Source organism: Ziziphus jujuba, chromosome 5, assembly GCF_031755915.1.
Source record: "Ziziphus jujuba cultivar Dongzao chromosome 5, ASM3175591v1".
Lineage (NCBI taxonomy): Eukaryota > Viridiplantae > Streptophyta > Magnoliopsida > Rosales > Rhamnaceae > Ziziphus > Ziziphus jujuba.
Genome location: NC_083383.1, coordinates 20034911 through 20059795, shown reverse-complemented (window position 1 = coordinate 20059795; position 24885 = coordinate 20034911). Strand labels below are relative to the sequence as shown.

Genomic DNA, 24885 nt, shown 5'->3' with positions numbered 1-24885 from the left:
ACAAAGATCGTTTATTCAATATAGCTAGCTAAGAAATTTAATAAAGAGGATGTTAAAGATTGACCTTGATTATAGGTTACTCTAAAGAAATATACAATATGAAGACAACTAGGCCTACTTCCTAGTTGCTAGTGTTTGAATATTTATAAGATAAGGGGTTGTTGACATATTCCTTTTGCCAGAAGTTTTAAATTGTAGAACAAGCTAAGAAAAATTCTAATATTTTAAGTTTTTATATACGTGAAAAGATTTTCGACGTGAACTAAGTATAACGGTATGTATATCTGGGAGTCCTCAACAAAATTTTATCCATCTGGGACAATGCATATACTTAAAAAGGATATACCTATTTTCATACTAACGCGTACGCATTATCAGGGACAAAAAAAAAGAATGGTCCTATTTATACTACAAAATTTAATAATCATATAATATTTTAAGGCATTTTTCAATTTTGCAAAAATATCCTTTATTAAAAGGTCACAACTACACTTGAGTACATCAAACCTAGAGATGATCAAATTTAGCCATCAAAGAGGAAAAATATATACCAAAATTATTGGCAAATCACTCATTTCAACCATGAAATCACTCATTTCAACCATGAAAACATAATTATTTATTTTTTATGACTTATTTGTTTTCTCAGTATGTATTTTTTTTTATGGTTTTATATAATCCAGACAATTGAACCCATATGGATTTTATATACCCGACATATCCTTCTTCATCCTGTATAATTGGAAGGTAAACAAACGATATTGTTTGGTATACATAATTCAACCAATTGAACCTATTTGGATTCTATATTGTAGACATATGCTGTTTCATCTGAATTATAATTAAGGAGGAAACGAATAATACGTAAAACCAGCGACTATGATGATTGACTATAATGTGATTAGCTAATCGCAAATCCTTAAATGGGCTAAATTGACAAATCCCTCTGAAATCAATTTTCCGTTAAGAAAATTGAAGGGTGTTTATCAATTTCAAAAGGAACTGATGGTAAAAATTTTATGGTATATCTATTTAATTTTACTTAAGGGTAAATTAGATATAATATGGATGTAGCTAAGAAAAATTGAATTAAAAAAAAAAAGTGTGTAGAATGTAATGTAATTATTAAATTTTGTAGTGTGAATCGACATAATATTGTCTCATGGTAAAGAAGCATTCACAGATAAATGTGCAGGTAAAAAGAACTGGTTGACTAATGACCTCATAGACAAATGCCGAAAAATGTGGGGAAACGTTGCCAGCCAGTCAATCAACTTGTGCAGAGATATCTAGATATGTGTATATTAGTCTAAAACTCTAAATGTACACATTTCCAAAGCCCATGGTAAAGAAGTGTTCAAAGTCAAAAGCTTGGACAATCGGAATAAAATTAGTAGACTTGAGATATACACAGATCCTAAGCACATGGGAAACAAGTATTCAAAGTCAAAAGCTTGGACATTCGGAAAAAATCAGTACACTAGAGATGTAAGCTTAGTTAATTAGACGATTTAGATTTGATAATTTATATTACCCATTTGCTTTCATGGATATTTATAATGTATGCTTCAGACGTGGATAAATTTTATGGGTAAATTTTATGGGTAAACTAGTAAACATAATTGCTTCAGGTAAAATTCATAGATTTATTTGTGGTATGAAATCGGTTTGACGAAGTTACAACTTTGCATTAATGATTAGTGTATTTTCCTAAAGTAACAAACCAAATTTACGATTAAATCTTGGAGTAGTTTCATTATACATATATATATATATAGTTGTTTTATATTGGAACATTCAACTTCTTATGTTGCACAATTTGATATCCGATTACATATGATTTATAAAATATTTCATCGAAGATTACATGTAATTAAGTGATAGTCACGTAACATAAGCTGTTCAACCTTATTGTATAATAAAATTTATGTATAATTGATCTCTTATGAGAAATATCCTGTTTCATCTTTGCATACAAATTGATATACATACTAAAAATTGGACGTCCCACATGCTTTCATTGTAATTTAATTTGTTACCACTATGGATTCTCTTTCCCATATTGTTGAAGTGTGGCAATTTTGCCACTTAATGGTGCATGTCACCGGCTAGCATGTACACCTTGGTATCAAATCCTTTTCTTTTATGAGTTTATATTTTTTTTTGTATGTTTTAATTGATGCAAGGTATATTTGGATAATGTTTTGTGCCTAAGTTATGTATGCAAAATTATAGGCAAAATTATGCACAAAAGAGTAGGAATGTTATACTTGAAATGCCTATGGTGCTGGATTCATAATTTCCAGCAACATAGTTCCACTATTTATCTTATATCTCAGGTTGCAAATGGAGTTTTGGGCTGAAATTTTGAGGGATGTCTACAGACATATATGGAAGATTATGGTTCAAATTTCAGGTCAAAATGACATGGGAAAGTCCATTTTCTATTCCAAACAGATTGCTGTATCTGATGGGTCCAGTATGCAGAGTATGGGCCAGTTTTGGAGCTGTTTGGCCCATGATCCGGTTCCAGAACTTTCCTAGCTCTTGGAACAATATTTATTGATGACCAAGGATGCTTCAAACCAAGTTTCATAAGCAGATACAAAGGGGAACTAAGTAGGTGAAGCTAGTTTGGTTGTTTACCCAAACTAGTTAAACAATGGGAACTTAGTTCAAACCATGTGCCACTTTTTACTATATTTGGAATAGACATGTTGTAGCTGGTTTTTACCTCTTTTGTGTATGAAAAGTTAGGTGTTGACCATTTTACTTTTTAAATTTCAAATACTTTACTCATTTTGTAAGCTCACATGCTTGGCATGTGTGAACTAGTTGTAATTTCAAGCTTATATTGTAAATGAATGAAATGGCTACACATCTAAGCCTTATTTTCAAAAGCCAACGTGTTCCTCTTCTTCTTATCTCTTCTTCAACACCTTAGAACACTTTAGGAACCCTAAAAACCAGAAAACACCATAACCAAAACCTAAAAACACAACTCACACACAACCATTCCCAAGAGCATCACCAAAAGCTTGCTTGTTGCTAACACTTCAAGCTAACTTGCTCTTGGTCATAACCTTCTCACCCCAACACATATTTGGTATCTAGTTTAAGGAAAAAAATTACACGATCAACATTTAAAACCAAGTGGGATTGAACGATAAATGAAAATAATTAGGTGAAAATGAGATTAGTGAGGGACTTGGACATCTAAATTAGTCTGTTTCACAAGATAAGATGGAAGATATATGTCTTATAGATAAAGTTAGTCTCTTATCAGTGAATTCTTCATTTATTTGGATCAAGAATACATACGTGACAAAAGCTTAACCATTAGATAAACTGATAATTAATATTTAAGTTCAAATTTAAAACTCTAGATAGAGATATGGCGACTTATAACACTCGCCGAATAACCATTCTTTACTTATTAAAATGAGGGAATCATTGAATAGATAATTAGTATGTATCTATAGACAGCTAGTCTCTCATCCGGATATCAAAATGGATTTTCCATCAGTACCTCACTTATCAGATCGTGAATCTCTTCAAGGATTGAGATTTAAAGATATTTTAGGATTTTGTCGGAATTCATACAAACTTCAAATACATATTTAAATTTCGGACCCTAAAGAAATCCAAGGGTTGATAAGTGGGGACCGTATTGAAAATTCATCTATCATTTTTATGAGAGAATGACTAATATGTTCGCAAAGTTTTGATTTAGTGGGTGTGCATGCTCACCTTATAATGTGTGTATTAAGCCACTCTACATCTAGAGAGCTGTATAATTGTTTTTCTTTTAAGTTTCTCCAGAGGCTGGAAGATGAACAACATAAAGTAAATATATGTACCTAGTATAACAAAATTATATATAATGTATTTATGGTAACCATTTTTTGTCACCATAAATGTGTGAGGTCCAAATTTCTTTTCCACAACACAAAACTCCAAGATAATGAGTTCTATTTTGGGTTTAGTAAACTATATACCTTGTTACCATTATTGTGAAAAGCATAATTAAGTATTGAAAGGTAGGTCATTGCAAATGGGCAACAAAGTAGAATAGGCAGGGTTGGAGTGGCATTAATTCCCCGCTCCATAATATCTTTAGCTTTACATACTTTGTCCTTTCTCCATTCCACGATTATTTTAAAATAGATATGAACCAGGATTCCCAATCGAGGAAACGCATTTCCTGTTTACCCATCATAAAATAAAAAATCAATTTTAATGCATACTTTTCTTTCTTTTCTTTTTTTGTTTTTAAATACAAATACATTATATAAATATAATGTTTATAAACTACAAATAAGCCATATGTAAGTATATATATATATATTCAAATAGATATTCTAGGGTGCGAACATTAGCTAGTTTTTAACTTGGAGATGCATGTAAAAGACAAAGGTTTTTAAAGAAACCATCATCTATGATGATATATTGATTACAGTTTTTTCTACAACCATCATTTTTTATATGCATCCACAAATTAAAAACTTATAAATATCCACACCATAGAAAGACTTTATACTTAAATAAAAATGTACATAATTATATGTAAAACCACAACTCGAGAAAATGCTTCAATTTTTGAACTTTTAACTAAATTTGATTGAAAGTTAACCGAGTTGATCAAATGGGTTCCACAGTTGACCTTGTCCTTTCTTATATTGATGAACAAATGTTTGATGGTGTTAGATTGATGTTTTTCCTCTGTTTTAAAATTCATGAGAACCTGCTCATGACCTTCTAATGCTAGCACAAACTTAGAAAGCAATGGGTAAGGTGCCTTTGACAACATAGCAAATATAAGATGTTGATGTTTTAGACTTGACCGGAAACATTTATCAATCTCTTATACAGGTCTTCTAATGGAAGCAACGTTATCACATGTGAAAGAGAACTTACAAATATAATGATCAATGGAAAGACCTCCATTCATCAAAGTCATGAGATGATCACAAAGGAAAATTATTTCTTTTTCATAGTTGCCAACAAATGCTCCTTTATGGATTCCTCGACTTGAAAAGTTATCTCTCATTTTAATGTAAACAGCAGCATGTTATCTATCATAGTGCCAAGTAGCCAAGTGATTAGACGCTCATCATTTTGTATCCAAACTTAATAATTTGCATTGGAAACTATGCTTGCTCAATTTTCAAGTTCTTGCAATGGCATAGCAGCATAAACTATATGATGCGTAATTTCTAAACTACGAATCATAGGTTGAATTTAAGATTGCCTAAGAAAGTAGTTTAAAAAAATAAGTTTGAGAGAAATTAAACTAGAAAATTGGTGAAAGGATTGTATGGTGTGTTTCTATTCTAAATAGGTTACATTTAGAATGATTATAGCCTCCTTAGATACCATGTCTAACTTCTTGGAAACAAGAAAGATGACTTTGACAAGTAAAGCCAATGCTTTACTTACTATCTACAAACATTCAAAATCCAAATATTTATATATACATACATTGCTACAGCTGAATTTAGCTTTGATATGCTTTACAACAATCATTTTCTCTTATCATACTTGTGACACCTCGACTCGTGAAAACACTCCGAATTTGAATTTTTGACCAAATTTGACCAAGTTGACCAAGGTTGACCAAGTGGGTTCCATAGTTGACTTTTTACTGTGAGAGGAATTTTGTATTGATCAAGATACTGTGGTGAATTACTCATCAATACAAGTTCATAGACTAATACTATGCCAAAATCGGAGCTAAGATAATAAAGTTATGGTCTAAACAAAGTGCAATCCGGTTGATCGATAAGCTCGAAATTGAATTTTTATCTATATAGATTTTGATGTTGACTCATGTAACATGTCATAGTGCTTGTAGACTAGTAGTATGCTTAAATTAGACCTACGATTGAAAAGTTATGGGCTTGTAAAGTCGTGCCTATCTTTTCCATAATTGACTTTATCGGATAGAGGGATATTTAAAGAGATATCCAATAGATGCCATGTGTGACCAACTAAAAGGTGCCACATGTCATTATCTGAGGGTGACACATGTCACCATGATTTTCCTTTTTCTTTTTTTTTCTCTCTCCCTAATGGAAAAGGACCCTCTCTCCCTCCTCCCTTTCTCCTTCAGCTTCGGCTTCAACTCTAGCCGATTTGCTGTTGTCCTATCAATTATGGGTCACATGCACTGGTTATACGAGAAGCCTATGTCACGGAGGCACCGGTCCCTAAAATTCCTTACCAGTTGTCACCGAATGGGCCTATATAGGGCCAGTGAAATTGACAACAGTGACCTCCCTTTTTTCGTTGATTCCGCCATTCTTCGACGAACCTAACCTATTTTCATGCCTTAACCCCCATATTTTTGACCCTTCGATCTCAAGTATATCTTTCATTTGTCTAAATTCCAAACCGTTTGAGAGATACAGTTAATTGAAATTTGGCTGAGGCACAAGATACAGTAAAAATTGGACTACATTGGAAGTCTTCCCCAAAAAAAATTTAACATGTAGATTCATAGTGGTTAATAGCAACTAATGGAACAGTTAATTTTACAAAAAAAAAATGTTTAAAATTAGGGAAACCTTGATTTTCGGGTGATAGGTTGATTTGGGATTACTGTGTAGCTGGACTCCTTTAGAGTCCAACTTTGCAAACCTGAGATAGCGAGAGTGAGTCTTAAAGTATTTAAAGTATTCCGGTATCGTTGGAAGATATATGTGTTAATTTTTGTGTATGTTAGACATCAGTTGGACTCGTAATGAATCGTACGATTGAGCAAGAATGGACAATATCATTAAAGTGAGTGGTCCTTTCCAAAATTATTTTCAAGTTACTATTTATATATATTTTTGTGTTATTTAAGATTATAAAAATTATTATGTATGTTGCAAAATTTAAGAAAATTGTTTATTTGTGTTTATTTATTATTGAATTTATTGTGAAATTTTATTGTTATGTTTATTTTACATAATAAAATGTATTTGTGTGAAATTAACTTATATGTGATTTAATATAATTTTTGTATAAATAAATTTTGAGAATTTTAAAAAATAATAATTCTTAGTGTATACAATATATTTGTGTATTTGAATAATTATGAAATTGAAATTATTTTGGTAATAATTAATTTCATAAAATTGTTGGATTTATGCAGATGTTTAAAAGTAAATATGGAATTTTATGGGTTTAACAAAAGTGCATCAAATACGGTGGTATTTTATCAAATTTCAGTATTTATGATATTATAAATTTTTATAATTTTTAGATCTACCATGCACTACTAATGTTCTGTACTATATTTATTGTTTAGCGTGCAAGTTTGCATGGTCATTTTGTGGAAGTTATGGACCTGAGGGTTGGTAAGTATTTTGCATAATAAGCATTAGTCGTCCCCTATCTTGGCTGCATGATGGCTGGTTATTATATTATGGTCATTTTCCGAGAGCTATGGGCCGAAGGTTGACAAGTATTTTATACAGTGTGCATCGGCTACAGGATGACTGGATATTATATGGATTAGCGTACAGGTTATCTATATGGTCGTCCTTTGTAAGCTATGGCGAGAGAGGGTATACAAGTATTTTGCACGATGAGCATCAGCCACCCTCCCCTCGACCGAAGGATAACTGAATTAGCCATGAAAAGTATTAGCAATTAGTGCCTTGGGATGCCAAGGTGACCGATTGCTATTTTCTCTCTTTAACCTCCCTGTCATAATAGTGCTTGGGACACCGAGGACTATCTGACATCACTAGTATATAGTATATTGCATCAGGTGTCATTTTCATGTATACGTATATATATATATATATATATTATGTTATGTTTATGTGTACCACCACTTACAGGGGCGACGACTTGATTCGGCTCATGAATAACTTAGTCTCGTATGTTTGCTTCCTATGAGACCAGTGGGTCAAACAGTTACTGTAGGCAACCACCCCTAACTGTATTGATAGCAGTGTGCCTACGATAGTTAATATCATGGGACTATGCATTAGCGTGCTATTTGGTACATGAGACGTACTTCCACTACGAGTATTCAAATTATGTACTATATTTATTAATTTTAATGTTATTTTATTTATTTATGATTATGATTTTATATTATTATCATTATTCATTGTTGTTGTTATTATTAGTGTGATGATTATTATTAATTGTCATAGGTATTACTTTTAGTATTTATTGTTTTTATTTATTTATTTATTATTATTATTATTTATCATTATCCTTGTTGCTAATTGTTATTGTGTTTTTTATTATTATTTATTATGATTATTATTATTGCTATTATCATTCATTATTATTATTATTATTGTTGCTATATTATTATTATTATACGGTGGCGTTCAGACAAGTATTGTAGCCTTTAGGTAAGTATTGCAGCCTTCGGACAAGTATCACAGCCTTCGGGGAAGTATTGTAGCATTTGAGCAAGTATCGTAGCCTTTGGGCAAGTATTGTGTTCTTCTGGCAGATTATCCACCACTTTGAGAGGTTGTATCACTACTATTATTGTTAGTATTATTATTATAATTATTATTATCATTGTTTTTATATTTATCTTATACCTATATTTATGAGTTTGATACATTCATGAGATGCCATAATCACGTATGATTGTAATAAGGGGGTAATGTGGGTAGACATGAATTGTAAAGATATTCTTTGTTTATTAAAGTATTTCTAGTATATGTATTTTTATACTTTGTTATTGAAGTGCTACCTCTTGTTGAAATCTTTTATAGTAAGGTAAAAGGAATAAAGTGGTAAGTTATTGAAGTGTGTTCTTTGTGTAGCAATTTTTGGAGCATGTGTCTGGACCCATCTAGGATCCCTTTTTTGGAACCTTATATAAGCCTTGATCCCAGAGAAAATCATACCATATCATCCTACAAAAAATTTGGCAGCATCTCTCTTGACGGCTGGACACGCCACAAAATTTCCTACACAGAAAATACACTTCTATGCAGTATCACCTTATCCCTCCCACCTTATTACAATTGATCCCATAAGTTTTTAGAACTTCCATAAAAAAAAGTACAGCTATATATAGGAAGGAGAAATGACTTAATAATTACACAAATACCTTTCAATTTTGCGTCCGTCCACACCACCCACTTAATGTCGTACTACATTTTATATTGTTTTACAAATGTACTAATGCATAATATAAATAAGACGCTAATAAAACAACAATAGTAATATTAAAAACAATAATGACAAAACTTTCCCAAAGGCTACCACACTTGCTTGAAGGCTACATACTTGCCCGAAGGCTTCCACACATACCCGAAGGCTATCGTATAATAATAATAATAATAATAATAATAATAATGTTAATGAATAAATAATAATAATAACAGTAGTAATAACAATAAGAATAGTAATAACAATAAGAATAATAATAACAACCATGTTAACAACAATAATGATACTAATAGCAACAATAATATTAATAATAGTAATAACAATAAAGGCAAATAAAGATAAAATTAAGATGTCAAATCATGAATAAATAAGATAACATAAGATAAAATAATATTTTAAAATTCATCATGTATTACGAAATATGCACACTCTTATTGGAGGTACATACGATACCATCTAAAATACTACGTGATCCATGATATCAGCTACCGTCGGTACTTTGCTACCAATACACCTAAGGTTGGTTGCCCATATTGGCCATCCAATCCCTTGGATTCGTAGACAGCATAGTTATGAGGCTAAGCTATTCATGGACCGTATAAGATCATTGCCCTTGTACGGTGTGGTACATACAAACCTAATATAACATAACATATATATACATATATAGGTATATGAAAAGAAAATTGATACACCATACCATATATTTGTGATGCCAGATAGTACCCGGTATCTTAGATACTACCTAATGGAGAGGTTAAAGGGAGAAACATGCAATTAGTCAATTTGGCATCTTGCGGTGCTTATTGCTTATTACTTGCCATGGCTAAACAATTATCATTCAACTATGAGGTTGGCTGATGCTTACTGTGTACTATACTTGCCATATCTGGGACCTATAGCTTCCACAGAATGGCCATCCATATATGCACACTAATCCATAATGACATCCATCCTGCAACCGAAGGGGAGACAATTGATGCTTGGTTTGTATTATACCTGCCTACCCTTACAGGGCAACTATGAATGTAACCTGAACACTAATCCATTCCAACCACTAACGGCCAATGAGGGGGGAGGGCTACTGCTCACTTTGCAAATGTACTTGCCAGTCATTAGGTCTATGGCACCTACAGGATAGTCATAACAAATAATCATCTACAAAATGATCATATATACTTGAGTACTATTGATAGTACAGAATACTAGTATTGTATGATGTATCTATAAACTACAAAATTTTATAAATCTATCAATTTAAATATTTCAAATTTTACCACCATAAAACCTAATCCATGAATAAATAATTAATTAAACGCATAAGTATATTTTTTATCACAATAATTTGACAAATATTTTCTCAAACCTTCGAAATCAATTTATACAAAAAATATTATTAAAACCACATAAAATTTCACATATAATTAAATACATTTTATTATGCATCATAACCTCAACAATGAAATTAGCAATCATTTAACAACTATTAAACAAATGTATGCACATATTCATGTATCCACAAAAATATATATATATATATCAAACTAACACATATCAATAGTGCACACCCACACGTATACACACAAACATATTTATAGATATATATATATATACATAACGTATATATTTACAAACATTCACATACCTATTTGTACATAAACATATATATATATATATATATCTACAATCTAACTCAAATTTTCAAATTTTCACATTTAATGTAATAATTTATTCAAAAATGACATCTTTTTAAATACTTCATCATAATTCACAAATAAGGTACTAATAGAAAGCTAAGAGGATGGGGAACACTTTACTGACCTCCATTGGCCTCAATTTTGCCCATGGTGGCTGGAATGTTTCGGCCAAATTTTCCCTCCACGTATCTCACAAACCATTTAGAATTTGACTAATGGAGGCCATTTTTTTAGATCGGGGGACCCAAAATAGGGGGAAGGACCGATCACATGGTCGAAAGCCATCGGAAAGTTGGCCAATTGGAGGAACACCAACTGAGGGAGTTCGATGCTGATCCCTACGTGTCTACCGGCCAAGCAACCAACGTCCACCATGACATGTGGCACCTTCCAAGTAACGACATGTGGTGCAATTTAAGGACTCCCTCCCAGTAAAAATTAATCTTGGAAAAGATGAACAAGTTTAAATACTCATAACTTTTCAACCGCAGGTCCAAATTAAGCGTGCCACCAGTCTACGAATTCGTATCGACGAGCACTTCTATATAACACATGGGCTAATGCAAAAATCTATTTAAATAAAAATCCAAATTCAAACTCGTTGATCAGTCCAGATCGCATCTTATTTTGACCATAACTTTCTATTCTCAACTTCGATTTTGGTATAGTACCAGACTTTGAATTGATTTTGATGAATACCTTGCCATGGTACCTCAGTCAACATGACATTCCGCCCACATTAAAAAGTCAACCGTGAAAACCATTTGGTCAACCCGGTCGACCTTAGTCAAACTTGGTCAAAATTCCAAATTCGGGGCATTTTCTCAGGTTGTGGTGTTACAATCTACTCACTCCCCTTATAAAAATTTCATCCTTAAAATTTAAAAGACCTAACTAGGAGCAAAGTCAACAAAGACTTGCACTTTTAACTTGGACTATTTGGTCACATTATCCCCTAATCAACCATAACTATATAGTGATTAACTAACCACCCGGGTATACCACCACACCATATCTCAAAAACTGCCACATGTAACAAAACCTGGAGCTTTGATACCACTCTGTCAAGATCCATCCAGGATCCCTTCCTAAAATCCTAGACAAGCTTTGATCCAAAGGGAAACCCTACCAAATAGTTCTATAGAAAATCTGTCAGTATTTCCCCTAAGAGTTAGACATGTCACAAAATTTCCTGCATAGAAAATAGACTTTTATACTGTATCACCTGATCTGTCTCACCCTACTACAATCAATCCCATAAGCTTTCAGGACATCAATTAAATAAAAAAAAAAAACAGTTATAGATAGGCAAGAGAAATGACTTAATAATAACACAAATACCTTTCTTTCTCTCTTCACCAATAGATGAGTGCCAACGTAAAGAGATGCTACAGCTTCTACATTTTGGAGCGAACACTTTCTCTTGCATGTATGTTCAACCATTTTTTTAGGTTTGCTAAGGTTCTCATATATGTTTTTGGTAGAAGTTTATTTTTAAAACAAAACCTATTGAATCTTTAGCTATAATATAAAACTGAATGGTCATTTTAGCTTTTATAAAAAGTACTAATTCAATTTTACATGTCAGTATTTATAATTTTTATGAGCTAGAAATTTAATTAGTTTCTTATGCTTCTAGCCACCATTTGTAGGCAAAATTTAGTATTGGTTAGAATTTGCATGGATAACACAATAATTGGGCACATGTAGCTAAATTATGAGGAAAGGAGGTTCAATTTGATTGGAAACCGAGACAGAGAGAGAATGATGCTCACTAGCTTCTCGTCGTCAATCCGGACACATCGATTAGAGATCTTGCTTGAAATTTTGGTAGTTGGGCCGTCGTTGGGTGGACTTCATGGTGGTTTGTGCTATTTTGACGATCAGAAAAGGCTCAAAGTTGATGAAAATTGATCTGTAGTGGTGGCCGGTCATGGATCATCAGTGGGTCAAGTTTGGTTCACCTATTCTTAGGTTTTTTTCCAATGTGTTTGGGGACTTTTTTGGTATTTTGCAAATTTTTTATCCCATATCTTGCTTCATGAAGTATTGATAGGCTTTTGGATCACTAACCAATAAAAACATATACTAGTTTCGACATAGATAAAATATTTATAATAAAAAATTTTCAAAATCATAATTTTTAACTGTAATTATAATTAGGCATACCACTAGTTTAAGAATATGTATCGACGAGCTTTACACTATGATCTAAAGAGTCAAAGCCAAAATTAATCTTCAAAGAAAATTCAAACTTAATCCCACTTAAAAATCAAATTTGGTCAACTCTGGTTAAACCGTTCAAAATTCAAATCAGAGTGTTTTATTGAAATGGATGATTACAACTCATGATTAAGATCATTCCATATATGATAATCGAATTAATAAATATGAATACTTTATACATGATGAAAATTATAAAAGATTGAATGTTTATCTAATCCAATACTATATAATCTTATTATATAAAGTACTTCCATTTTAATTCACTACATTAGCAATCTAGATAAAATTGTTCTATTCTCAATGCTAATGGACCATATTAGTAATTTTAATTAATTAAATATTCCAAAGCTTTAATTATTAATTATGCATTTTTTTATATATAACTATTATATATTAAGTTCACATTAATAATTTTGAAATTTTTATGATATTTATAAAGTATTACTAAAATACATGCAACCAAAAATAAATATAATTTTATTTGTTAATCAATCCAATACTATATAATCTTATTGTATAAAGTACTTCCATTTTAATTCACTACATTAGCAATCTAGATAAAATTGTTCTATTCTCAATGGTAATGGACCATATTAGTAATTTTAATTAAATAAAGATTCCAAAACTTTAACTATTAATTATGCATTATTTTATATATAATATTATATAATAAGTTCACATTAATAATTTTGAAATTTTTATGATATTTATAAATTAGTTCTAAAATACATGCAAGTAAAAATAAATATAATTTTATTTATTAATCAACAATAAATTTACAATAATATGCTTATAGGATACCATCCTTAAAACATGTATATATGACAATAAGTAGCGACTTATGATCTAATCATTTCTCTTTATATTTTTATTGCCGAAGATTCTTTTTGTTGTAATTCGGTAGGTCTACGTGTTTATAAGTCAAACTTTATGGGTGCATTATTTTATGTAAGCACGTCCTCAAGCAAATAGAAAAATGAAAATATTTATAAGGCACGTCTTGAGACAAAATTTCTTTATCTAATTTGTTTTTTCTTGTGGTGTTCTTGGGTGCCTAATACTCATCCAGTCACATTATGGTCTTCCATAATATACTTTAATTTTAAAGTCGAAATGCATACAAATGTTGGGGGCTTCTCTAGGCACGCAATACGACTTGACTTGGTCCACAACTGGAAACAATTTTTTTGCAAAAAAAAAACGTATACAATCTAATTCAGAGCTTTCCGAATCAAATAATTCCATTTTTTTTATAAAAAAAATCGACTTTTATATATTGTAGAACTAAAGCATCTAATCAAGAATTCCCATTTTAATACATAATCATCCTTTATCCAATAATAAAAATACATAATGATCCTTTGGTACTTAAAGAGTTTCTTATTATTATTAATTAATTCTTTCAAAAATGAGAACCCAATAATCAATTTATTTTTTTATTTTTTATTTTTATTTCTTATATTTCCGATAGAGAATGTCTTTGGAGATAACCGAATAATTGAGTACTATATTGCAATATAATTCACCATAAAAAAAACTTCAATCAAGTCATAAGACCTTCTCAACCAAACCTCTTTATTATTAAAGGAAATTATGACCAAATGACTGATCTTCCATCCAAGGAGAGGAGATTTCACCCAAATCTAGTTGAACCCAGGACATGGTAGTATATGCTGACTGATTTTTTTGAATTTGCTAATTTTAATAATTTGCTTAAATAAAGTGAATAACATAATGATTCTTTGCTAGGACATTGAATATGGTAATAGCTACAATTGCATAGTAACTTAGCAATTTTGAATTCAATTATATAGAGTTTAAATATAATATATATTATTCTTATAGGGCAATCTAATGGTAAAAGCTACAGTTTTCTTAGTTTAAGACGTGAGTTCAAAAATTCAAATCTCATCTTTAATATCGAATAGAAGAGGATGCTTTATGTGAGGGTAAACTCCCCAGTTTGGGGAGTTATCCCTAATTAAAATCCCTCAATTGTACGTATAAAAAAATGAAAATAGAAAAGTAAAATAAAATAAAATAAAGTAAAAGATCATTAAATATGAAACTCTCAGCGAAATGAAAATCCTAAAGTATTTTGAATTGCAAGATGAATTCAACCAGCGAAACGAAGAATCGCAGAATCCATTGAGTTACCTGTGCGAATCTCATGAGTTCACTTTTTTATGTTTAAATTTTTCAATGTCTAAAATTAGATACTACCACCCGAAAGTAATAGGCACCGACGTCCCCCACCTTGACAAATTAAAATGCATAGAATTAGAAGACAACCACCAATTGCAATTGTATTATTAAAAACAAAAGTAAAAACGAACACAACAAAAAAGGAATGAAGAAAATAGCAACATGTATTATTAAAAAGAAAAGAAGATGAAGAATATAGCAACATGTATAATTAAAATCACGAGACTAAATTCTAGCTAGCAGGTCCAAGAACAAACATTCGTATAACATTTTTGGCTCTGTAACCACCTTCATGGCTACGACTAACTCAAAAAGTTGGAAAGCATTGAGCAGCTGAATTCATGCACGTTTACGTCACAGAATTCTAACGCCCTTGTTTACTTGACAGTTACTCAAAACTCTCAAATGGTCAAGCTTTGCCGCCCTCTTTTTCCCCTATATATACCACCTCAAAATGCCCTAGAATCTCATCAACTAAATCCACCCTCTCGAACTCTTCTAAGTTCTACTCTTTCTTTCTCTAACTTCTCCAAACGAATCAATGGCTTCCAAGCCATTCTCTTTCATATGGTTTTCATTTCTCATTCTTATCCTTCTTCTCTACTCCCCATCATCTTCTGCAGATATCCCTCTGACCACTCCTCTCCCACCAGAAACCATTTGCAGCTTCACTCCATATCCTTCTACTTGCTTATCTGTCCTCCCAAAAGACAATGCAAGTTTCTATGACTCTGGTCGGTTTTCGATCCGACACTCTTTATCGCAATCCAATAAGTTCCTAAAGCTAATCGAGAAACAACTTCAACGCAGATCCACCTTCTCTCAACCCACAATTCGTGCTCTTCAAGATTGCAAGTATCTTGCTTCTGAAAACGTTGATTTTTTATCGAGCTGCATTGGAATTGTCAACAAGACAAGCAAAGTTCTTCCAAGCTTGGATGCTGAAGATTCCCAAACCTTGCTCAGTTCCGTTCTAACCAATCTCCAAACTTGCCTGGAGGGCCTGCAAACCACATCTTCCACTGGAAGTGTCGATAACGAGGTCTTGGACTCCATTTATGGTGACTCCAAACAGCATGGCGTGTCTCTCGCTCTCTTCACCAAAGCTTGGGTGCCTAAACTGAGAGATGCCACAGCTTTTCGGCCCAAGAATCATCCTAGATTCCGAAAGGGACGCTTGCCGCTGAAAATGTCGGATGAACACCGAAAGATTTACGGCAAGGCTTTCCATCGGAGAAAACTTCTTCAAGCAGGAGATGAAGAAGTTGTGGTGAAGGACATCGTGATAGTGAGTAAGGATGGAATTGGAAACTTCACCACCATCCACGAAGCCATCGCTGCTGCTCCCAACAACTCTGCTTCTTCGAGTGGGTACTTCTTGATATATGTCACTGCCGGAGTTTATGAAGAGTATGTGTCCATTGAAAGTAAGAAGAAGTACTTGTTCATACTCGGAGACGGTATCGGTCAGACCATCGTCACAGGGAGTCGAAGCGTAGGAGATGGATGGACTACTTTCAACTCTGCAACTTTTGGTAAGTGTTAATAAAATGAACATTTAAAACCATCAAACAACTTTAGAGCGCATTTGCCAGTGGTTCCTAGAACTCTGAAAGCTCTAAAATAGGATATAATAATTGTCTATGTTGTTTGGCAATATATATATATATAAGAGCAAATTTAAATAATTTGTTAAAAAAAAAAAAAGAAGACCTATTTATTAATGTTAAAAGAAGCATCAACTAAGTGATTTATGAGGGAATCACTTCCTGTATAGAAGAGAAGTAATTCCTACAAAATCAATTTGTTTTTGGACAGTATATATAGTAATTAATATTTGCTATGTTTGGTATACGTAGACATTTAAAATTGGCACAACAGACAATTTTTTTTGTAACTCGACTATCCAATAAATGCTAATATATAATAACTTGCAGCTGTGGTGGCACAAGGGTTTCTTGCCGCAGACATAACAATCCGAAACACAGCTGGACCAAGCAAAGGGCAAGCGGTTGCCCTCCGAAGTGGAGCTGATTTATCTACGTTTTATAGGTGTAGCTTTGAGGGGTACCAAGACACCTTATACGCACATTCCAAGAGACAATTCTATAGAGAATGCAACATCTATGGCACCGTGGATTTCATATTCGGAAATGCTGCTGTCGGCTTACAAAACTGCAACATATATCCAAGATTGCCAAACAAAAACCAATTCAATCCCATCACCGCTCAAGGCCGAACTGACCCGAATCAGAATACGGGTACTTTCATCCATAACTGCACTATCAGAGCTGCTGAAGACTTGGGAACTACAAAGACATATCTAGGGAGGCCATGGAAGGAGTACTCAAGGACTGTTTACGTGCAAAGCTTCTTGGACAATTTGATAGATCCTTCTGGTTGGCGTGAATGGAATGGAGATTATGCTTTGAGCACATTGTATTATGCTGAGTATAATAACACTGGTCCTGGATCAAATACTTCCATGAGAGTTACATGGCCAGGTTACTATGTGATCAACGACACTGATGCTGCTGCTTTTGCAGTGTCCAATTTCTTGCTGGGGGATAGCTGGTTGCCTCAAACTGGAGTGCCTTATACTGGTGGGTTAATATGATGAGCAAATTACATTTTTGGAAAGTCGTTTTTGCTTTTGTTTTTGTTTTGACGGATGTTCATTTTCTAGTGAAGATGTAATAAGCGTTAGTTCTGGCACGCCGTGGTGCATGTTAGTGGTGTAAACACTCCTGCTGCATGCATATATGCTTTCATGCTCAGACTTAAATTGGCATCTTAATTTATTGGTAAAATTATATGTTTTCTGGTCAAAATGAGCTGATTAGCTGATACGAACCTAGGACGACCATCTAATTACAAGTTATTAATGGAAGATCTCAACCCATTACCTATATCTGAGGTAATAACCTTTGTATGGTGAAAACACCACAATAGGGTGTGGAATAACCTATTGATAAGTCAAATTTGAACTCCACAAGCAAAGTTTGAAAAATTCGATATAGTTCTTAGAGAACCAAAAGAATCACTCTCACTTTGAATCAAAATTGTAATATGATTTTTATTCATGACTTTTGTGCCTTTAAATAAACAAAATAAATTACAAAGCTTTCCTAAATTTACTAAAAATAATGATGGAATAATAATAGATGAAAATTAGGTTTAGGAAACCTAATTTTGACAGGTTTAGGAAACCTAATGTGGTTAGGTTTAGAAAACTTAGTTTAGCTCCTAGTTTCATAATTTGAATGACCTTTAATTCTTTGACCAATTTAACTCTAATAAAATTAGGAAAGTAAATTAAAATCCTACTAAAACTAAAATAGGAAAATAAATAGGCAACATGCCAAAATCCAATCAAGATATAAATAAAAACTAATGTTTTCCTAATCTAAAATTCGGCCAAGCTTAGTTGGATGCCATGTCACCATATGATGCCATATCACTATCTATGTCATCAAAACACTCCACATCATCATGTTGTAGGATTCCTTACGTTAAGCTTTTTTCATGCTAGCATCCACTATTCCAATCATATGAATCAATTTTAATTCATCTTCAGTAATGAACCTCTTTCCTTGAGATGTGAACACCTCCTGAATTAAACAATTTAGTACTTTTTTAAATCTCTTTGCTTTTGCCCTGTTTATTGGTTCCATAGAGATTTGAAGTGGCTTTGGATTCCATCTTAAAGTGCTCCTAACCATGTCCTCATTATTGGCCAATTTAAGAATACGATTGCATTTCACTATCTTTCCACAAATCACTTTTCTTTTTTTTTTTTTTTTTTTGGTGAATCACAAATTACTTTTCTTAATTTGCCTACATATATATAATTGATACAATAAGGATCGTGGCTGTGCTTAAATTGGAAATTGTACGTGGTTCTTACCAATTCAACCCTCAAATTGGACCATTTAAGGTAGATCGGACAGGGACTATATTGGGTTGGGTTGGGAAAAGGAAGAGTAATTGATTATCGGGTACACAGGCATCAACTCGGGCTTTTAGTTTTTTATTTTTATTTTCATGCTTTTGGGTTTTCATTTATATATATATATATATATATATATATATATATATATATATATATATTTTTGTGAGTGAAAGGATTTTAGTATTGACTTTTAGAATTTAGAGGACCAATTTCTCTCTTGATATTGTTTTACTTTTAACACTTCAATAAAAAAAAAAATATATATATATATATATATAGATGATTTGAAAATAACTCGGTGCACTTCATCTAATTCACGAAATACCTAAGTTTCATTAAACCCTAAACACTTTATTAGTAAGTCAGTACACTACTTCTAATTATCAAAATAGACAAATTTCATACATTATCATATTAGTAAGTCAGTATCCTCCATCTAATTTTCAAAATAGGCAAATTTCATGCACTTTCGTATAAAGCCCTAACACTTGGTAAAAAGATACACCTAAAACATTTAAACTTTGAACGCCTTTCAATGAAAAAATGTAATTTTTTTCGCTTTAACCAACAAAACATAAACAGTTTTCTGCATGTAACACTTTATCTTCTGAAAAGTTGATTACGGTAAGGCTACAAAGAAAGGAAGCATGATTTTTATAATTGTCGGAGGTATATGTTCAGTTTTGGTTACCCAACCATTTTTAGGACACTGCTTCATATTACCGATTAACCTACAGATGTTCAATTGCAAGCCATCGAACATGTCTAGGACATTAAATTGCATATCAGCTAAGGATCTAACTTCACTCGGCCTTGGTCAACAGAAATATTCACAAACTGAAACAAAACCCAAAAAATTAAAAAAAATTAAAAAAGGGATTTTCATTAGAAAAATCAGGAAAAAAATAAAATAAAATAAAATAACCATGCCAATAACTTACCTTTCCATACCGAGTTTATCCCCATGAAATGACTACCGATTACGAAAATTTAACTTCAATGATAAATCTATGAAAAGGAAGATGAAAATGCTGGATATATATAGTGGAAGGTGTGGAGTTAAGGTGAGATGAGATGGGGTGTATTGTTGAAGCAGAATGGTACAAAATTAGACGATTGATTTCATCAAAGTGTAACAAATTAGTATAGAGAGAGGGTAAATATTTGACTTCGTGCAATAGTTTAAAGAGGAAATTGCATAAAACAAATAATAAAAGTCTTGGAGACAATAACATGAATGAAAGTTAAGTGGGTGTCTTGTAATATATTTTTTTATTATCACTAACATTACCTACTTGACTATTGATCAACTTGAGGAGGTTATATGAAATTAAATAAAATAAAACTGTAAAATAAAAAAATAAAAACAAAGATTTTGTCTATGTTAATTATATTTAATTGAAAAAGATGTAATTGTAATTTTATATATATATATATATAATTATTCTCCTACCAGGATGTTTGGGTAGTCTAATCTTATTAACATTTTGATTGATTCAAATACTATGATTTAAAAAGATCATATAAATCTTGTAAGATACTAAAATTTTCTATCTTAGAAGGTTAAAATAAATATTATCAAAATTTATAATAAACTTTAAATGTATCTTTAAGTCTTAGTTCTTTAAAAAATTTAAATATTAATAATGAGATTGAGAGTTTTTGTATATATATATATATATATAAATTGTTTTCAAAAACGAAGACCATTGGTAGCTCCCGAAAAAAATTAAATATTAATGATGAACATCCTGATATTTTTTGTATATATAAAAGTTGTTTACATAAAAGAAAACCATTGGTCATTAACGGCTTAGGTGCTCTTTTATAATAAAACAATTAAAAAAAATAAATTAGTTTTATAATGCAACTTGCCCCTAAAAGAAATTATTTCATTAGCTTTTGGTCCATATCAATGAGTGAAATAATGCGTTGTTTTCCGCACCACTTATGCTGGCTGTCCATGTCGGGAGAAAATCTTCGGTGCAACGTGGTACCACACCAAATAATTGAATGACATTTATTAAAAAAAGAATCATAATTTAGTGACAAGTGTTAAGTTTGGCATGTCATTTAAAAATATCCAGTTCACTATTTAAATTTTTTTTTTTCAAAAATATAAATCCTTATTGAAAAATAAATAAATAGGAAAGGGTATATTTTTGTTGTCCTTTTAGGTTTCATTCTTTTCCCCTTCCGCCATGGCCTGCAGTCACTGGTGGCTATTGTGAGACAAGTGGAAAATTGTAGGGACCAGGACTGGACTCAGACAAGGATCTCCATTTTTTAGGCTTTTATGGTCCTGTATGAAATTTGTGGTGGTGGTATTGATTCGGTGAACCAAAATGGAGGATTTTGGTAGAATCAGTAGGCATTTCAAGATGTAATTTCTATGTATCCGATTTTGAAAAGGGAAGAGATAAATTGGTTTTGAGAATCGGGGCTTATCCTCCAAACTCAAAAACGGCAGGCCATCGTCGTTACTTTTGTTGCCGGTGAATGTTGATAAGAGAAGAGGAGATTTGAAATCTAAAAACATATTGATGAAAATTTTCGAAAAAAAAAAAAACTGAAACGAAGCCTAGCAGCCGCCGCCAGCGATTCTCTGACAGCAATGGCTGTTGGTTTCTATATGAGTATCTAGAAAAAAATGAAATTAAATATATAAAAGTAAATAAAATGGCAATTTGAAAAAGATGACGTGGTAAAGTTTTAACAGACGGCATTAAACTATTTGTGGTGGTACCGAGTCAGCTGGTACCACCGTTGTACCGAAGATTTTCTCCCATGTCGGGGCTTATGTTACATAGGAAATCCGCTTTCCATGCACGAGCTGTTCTGCAAATCCCGTGACTCTCTGGTGGGCTCTCAATCTCCTGAATCATTGAATGAGGTTTCTATAAAGTGTATTCTTCTTTGTTGTCCTTTTATTCTTTTCATTTTATGACATTTCCAGCAGCATTTTTGCTTGTATCTATCTGTACAACTTTGTACCTGTTTGAATTACTTGTAAACATCCATTTTCCCCAAAAGCCTAAGATAATTGAGGAGATAGACAGAGCTACAAAGTATTGTTATCTGCAAGACTTTTTTTGGGTGAAAATCTGCCAGACTGTTTGCTATAAATACAGATCCTTGAAATTTTATTATTACAGTGAAATAGATTCAGGATTTCAGATTTCAACAATGGTACGTCAACCTGACAACCTCTAGCCTTTTCGTTTTGCAGAGAAATATTTATATCATTACTGTGGCATTCAAAATTTGGATTAAGGAGTTTTAAAGAGTTGGCCAAAAATTGTCAGCATATAGGTTAAGATCTTGTTTCATCAATATATATATATATATATACAGTTATATAAGATAAGATCTAGGCGCATCATCATGGATAATTACATCTTGTGGACCCATACGATTAGAGAAAGAGAAAAGTCTTTTTAAGCCCGTGACCGACCGCATCTCGTGCTCGGCACAAAGTATCCAGTGTTGTCTTACAAGATTCAAGGGTGGCTCCCTTCTTATCCATCCCTAAATTACTAAATTACCGCTGACTTATTTCGAATTTTCAATTATGCCACTATCATAGCTTCCCATTTTCAACTCTGAAAGTCTGGAATCAATTTGTCATTTAGCCCCATGTCTTTGCATTAAAAAATAAGTAGAAAGCCTATCTTAATGTCATTTAGCAACAGAATTCCCTCCAACATGGGGCAATTGTTTATTATATATAACAAAATACATGCTTATTGTATTGAGGATCAAAACACAAAATGTCCCAAATCTCTCTCACCACCAATAATTCAAAGGGTATTTTAGTATTTCAACACCGCGTAATTTTCTCTGCATCTTATATAAAATGGTATGGGTTCTCACTCCCCATGCAGAACCTCAACACATATTACGAGCTCTCTCAAGTCCCAGCCATGGACTTTAGTAGACTTACCATTTCTCTCTTCTTTGCTCTTTTGATCTCTACTACCACAGCCGTTGATCCTTGTGCCTCAGAATCTGATAGCTCAGATCTTTCTGTCATACCTATTTACAGCAAATGCTCACCTTTCAACAAGCAAACCAATTCTGGGTCCTGGGTCAATACAGTGATAAACATGGCCTCAAAAGACCCAGATCGGGTCAAATACCTATATAGCCTAGCGGCCCAAAAGACCCCCTCCGCCCCAGTTGCTTCGGGTCAGCGGGTCCTTAACATTGCCAACTATGTGGTCCGAGTCAAACTCGGAACCCCGGGTCAGCTCTTGTTCATGGTTCTAGACACCAGCAATGACGTCGCTTGGGTCCCATGCTCCGGATGCACTGGTTGCTCCTCCACCACTTTCTCACCCAAGACTTCCACAACTTACGGGTCTTTGGACTGCTCCATGCCCGAATGCACCCAGGTCCGTGGACTCTCTTGCCCGTCTACTGGATCTTCCACGTGCTTCTTCAACCAATCTTACGGTGGAGATTCATCATTCTCCGCTACCCTCGTACGTGATTCTTTCCATCTCGCCACCGATGTTCTCCCCAATTACACTTTCGGGTGCATCAATTCCATTTCGGGAGGCTCAGTTCCACCCCAAGGGTTATTGGGTTTGGGTCGTGGATCCATGTCCTTGCTCTCACAATCCGTGTCGCTCTACTCGGGCGTCTTCTCATACTGTTTACCCAGTTTCAAATCCTACTACTTCTCCGGGTCACTCAAACTCGGACCCCTCGGCCAGCCTAGATCCATTAGAACCACCCCACTTCTACGTAACCCACACCGACCCTCACTCTACTACGTGAACCTCACCGGACTTAGCGTGGGACGGGTTTGGGTCCCCATTGCTCCAGAGCTCCTTGCATTCGACCCTAACACCGGAGCTGGAACCATCATCGACTCCGGCACAGTCATAACACGGTTCGTCGTACCCATTTACAGTGCGATCCGGGACGAGTTCAGGAAACAAGTGAAAGGTCCATTTTCAACACTGGGGGCCTTTGATACTTGCTTTGCCGCGGGCAATGAAGGCATTGTCCCGACAATAACGTTGCATTTCACGGGGTTGGACTTGACATTGCCGTTGGAGAACAGCTTGATACATAGCAGTTCAGGGTCGTTGGCTTGCTTGGCAATGGCGGCTGCTCCGAGCAACGTGAACTCGGTATTGAATGTGATAGCCAACTTGCAGCAGCAGAACCTTAGGATCGTGTTTGATGTTGCCAACTCTCGTTTGGGCATTGCCCGTGAGCTCTGTAACTAGATTTTGGCTGTTAACTATGTTTCTCTCTAGATTTCTTTGGTTGTGTCCAATATTGTGTGTTATAGGATTGGTGGGACTAAGAAGAATGAAAGGATAAAACCTTATGTTCTCTTTTGGAGATATATGATGCAATGTAATATCTTCAACTGCATGTGATTATGGCGAAAATGATTGTAGCCTTTAATTATCTATCCATATGCCTTCCAATGGCTCTTGCAGCATACATTTTCAACCCCCTTTAGGCTTTCGTTGTAACTTTTTTTTTCTCTTTTCTACCTTTCTTTCTTAATTTTTTTTTCCCCCCTTATTTTTCTGTCTTTTCCGTAATTAGATTCTATCCTCGATGATAAAATTGCTGTCCCATTCGCTAGACGTGAAAAAAAAATTAATTATAGATCGATGGAATGGTATCTCGCTTTACCATATA

At 33.3% G+C, this 24885-nt stretch overlaps 2 protein-coding genes across 3 annotated transcripts; both read left to right on the top strand.

Moving 5' to 3' along the window:
- The first annotated feature begins 6188 nt into the window (after nucleotides 1–6188).
- Nucleotides 6189–17883, top strand: LOC107421295 (pectinesterase). 2 transcript variants are annotated; one of them, XM_060817691.1, is made up of 4 exons: nucleotides 6189–6228; nucleotides 15770–15802; nucleotides 15908–16801; nucleotides 17204–17883. In XM_060817691.1, exons 1-4 carry the CDS (start codon nucleotides 6189–6191, stop codon nucleotides 17881–17883), a joined length of 1647 nt encoding a protein of 548 aa, XP_060673674.1. The 2 variants fall into 2 exon arrangements, with proteins under 2 accessions (XP_060673674.1, XP_015886000.4); XM_016030514.4 differs by lacking the exons at nucleotides 6189–6228; nucleotides 15770–15802 and having other exon boundaries at nucleotides 15808–16801.
- Nucleotides 17884–22997: 5114 nt separating this feature from the next.
- Nucleotides 22998–24681, top strand: LOC107421296 (aspartyl protease AED3). The gene has a single exon (XM_016030516.4). It carries the CDS (start codon nucleotides 23097–23099, stop codon nucleotides 24456–24458), a length of 1362 nt encoding a protein of 453 aa, XP_015886002.3. The 5' UTR covers nucleotides 22998–23096; the 3' UTR covers nucleotides 24459–24681.
- Nucleotides 24682–24885: the final 204 nt, after the last annotated feature.

Excerpts from the sequence above, each read along its gene's own strand:
- LOC107421295 (XM_016030514.4), top strand. The coding sequence starts at position 15,808 with ATGGCTTCCAAGCCATTCTCTTTCATATGGTTTTCATTTCTCATTCTT. Across the intron at positions 16,802-17,203 it reads TTTCAACTCTGCAACTTTTG|CTGTGGTGGCACAAGGGTTT; the intron begins GTAAGTGTTAAT and ends AATAACTTGCAG.
- LOC107421296 (XM_016030516.4), top strand. The coding sequence starts at position 23,097 with ATGCAGAACCTCAACACATATTACGAGCTCTCTCAAGTCCCAGCCATG.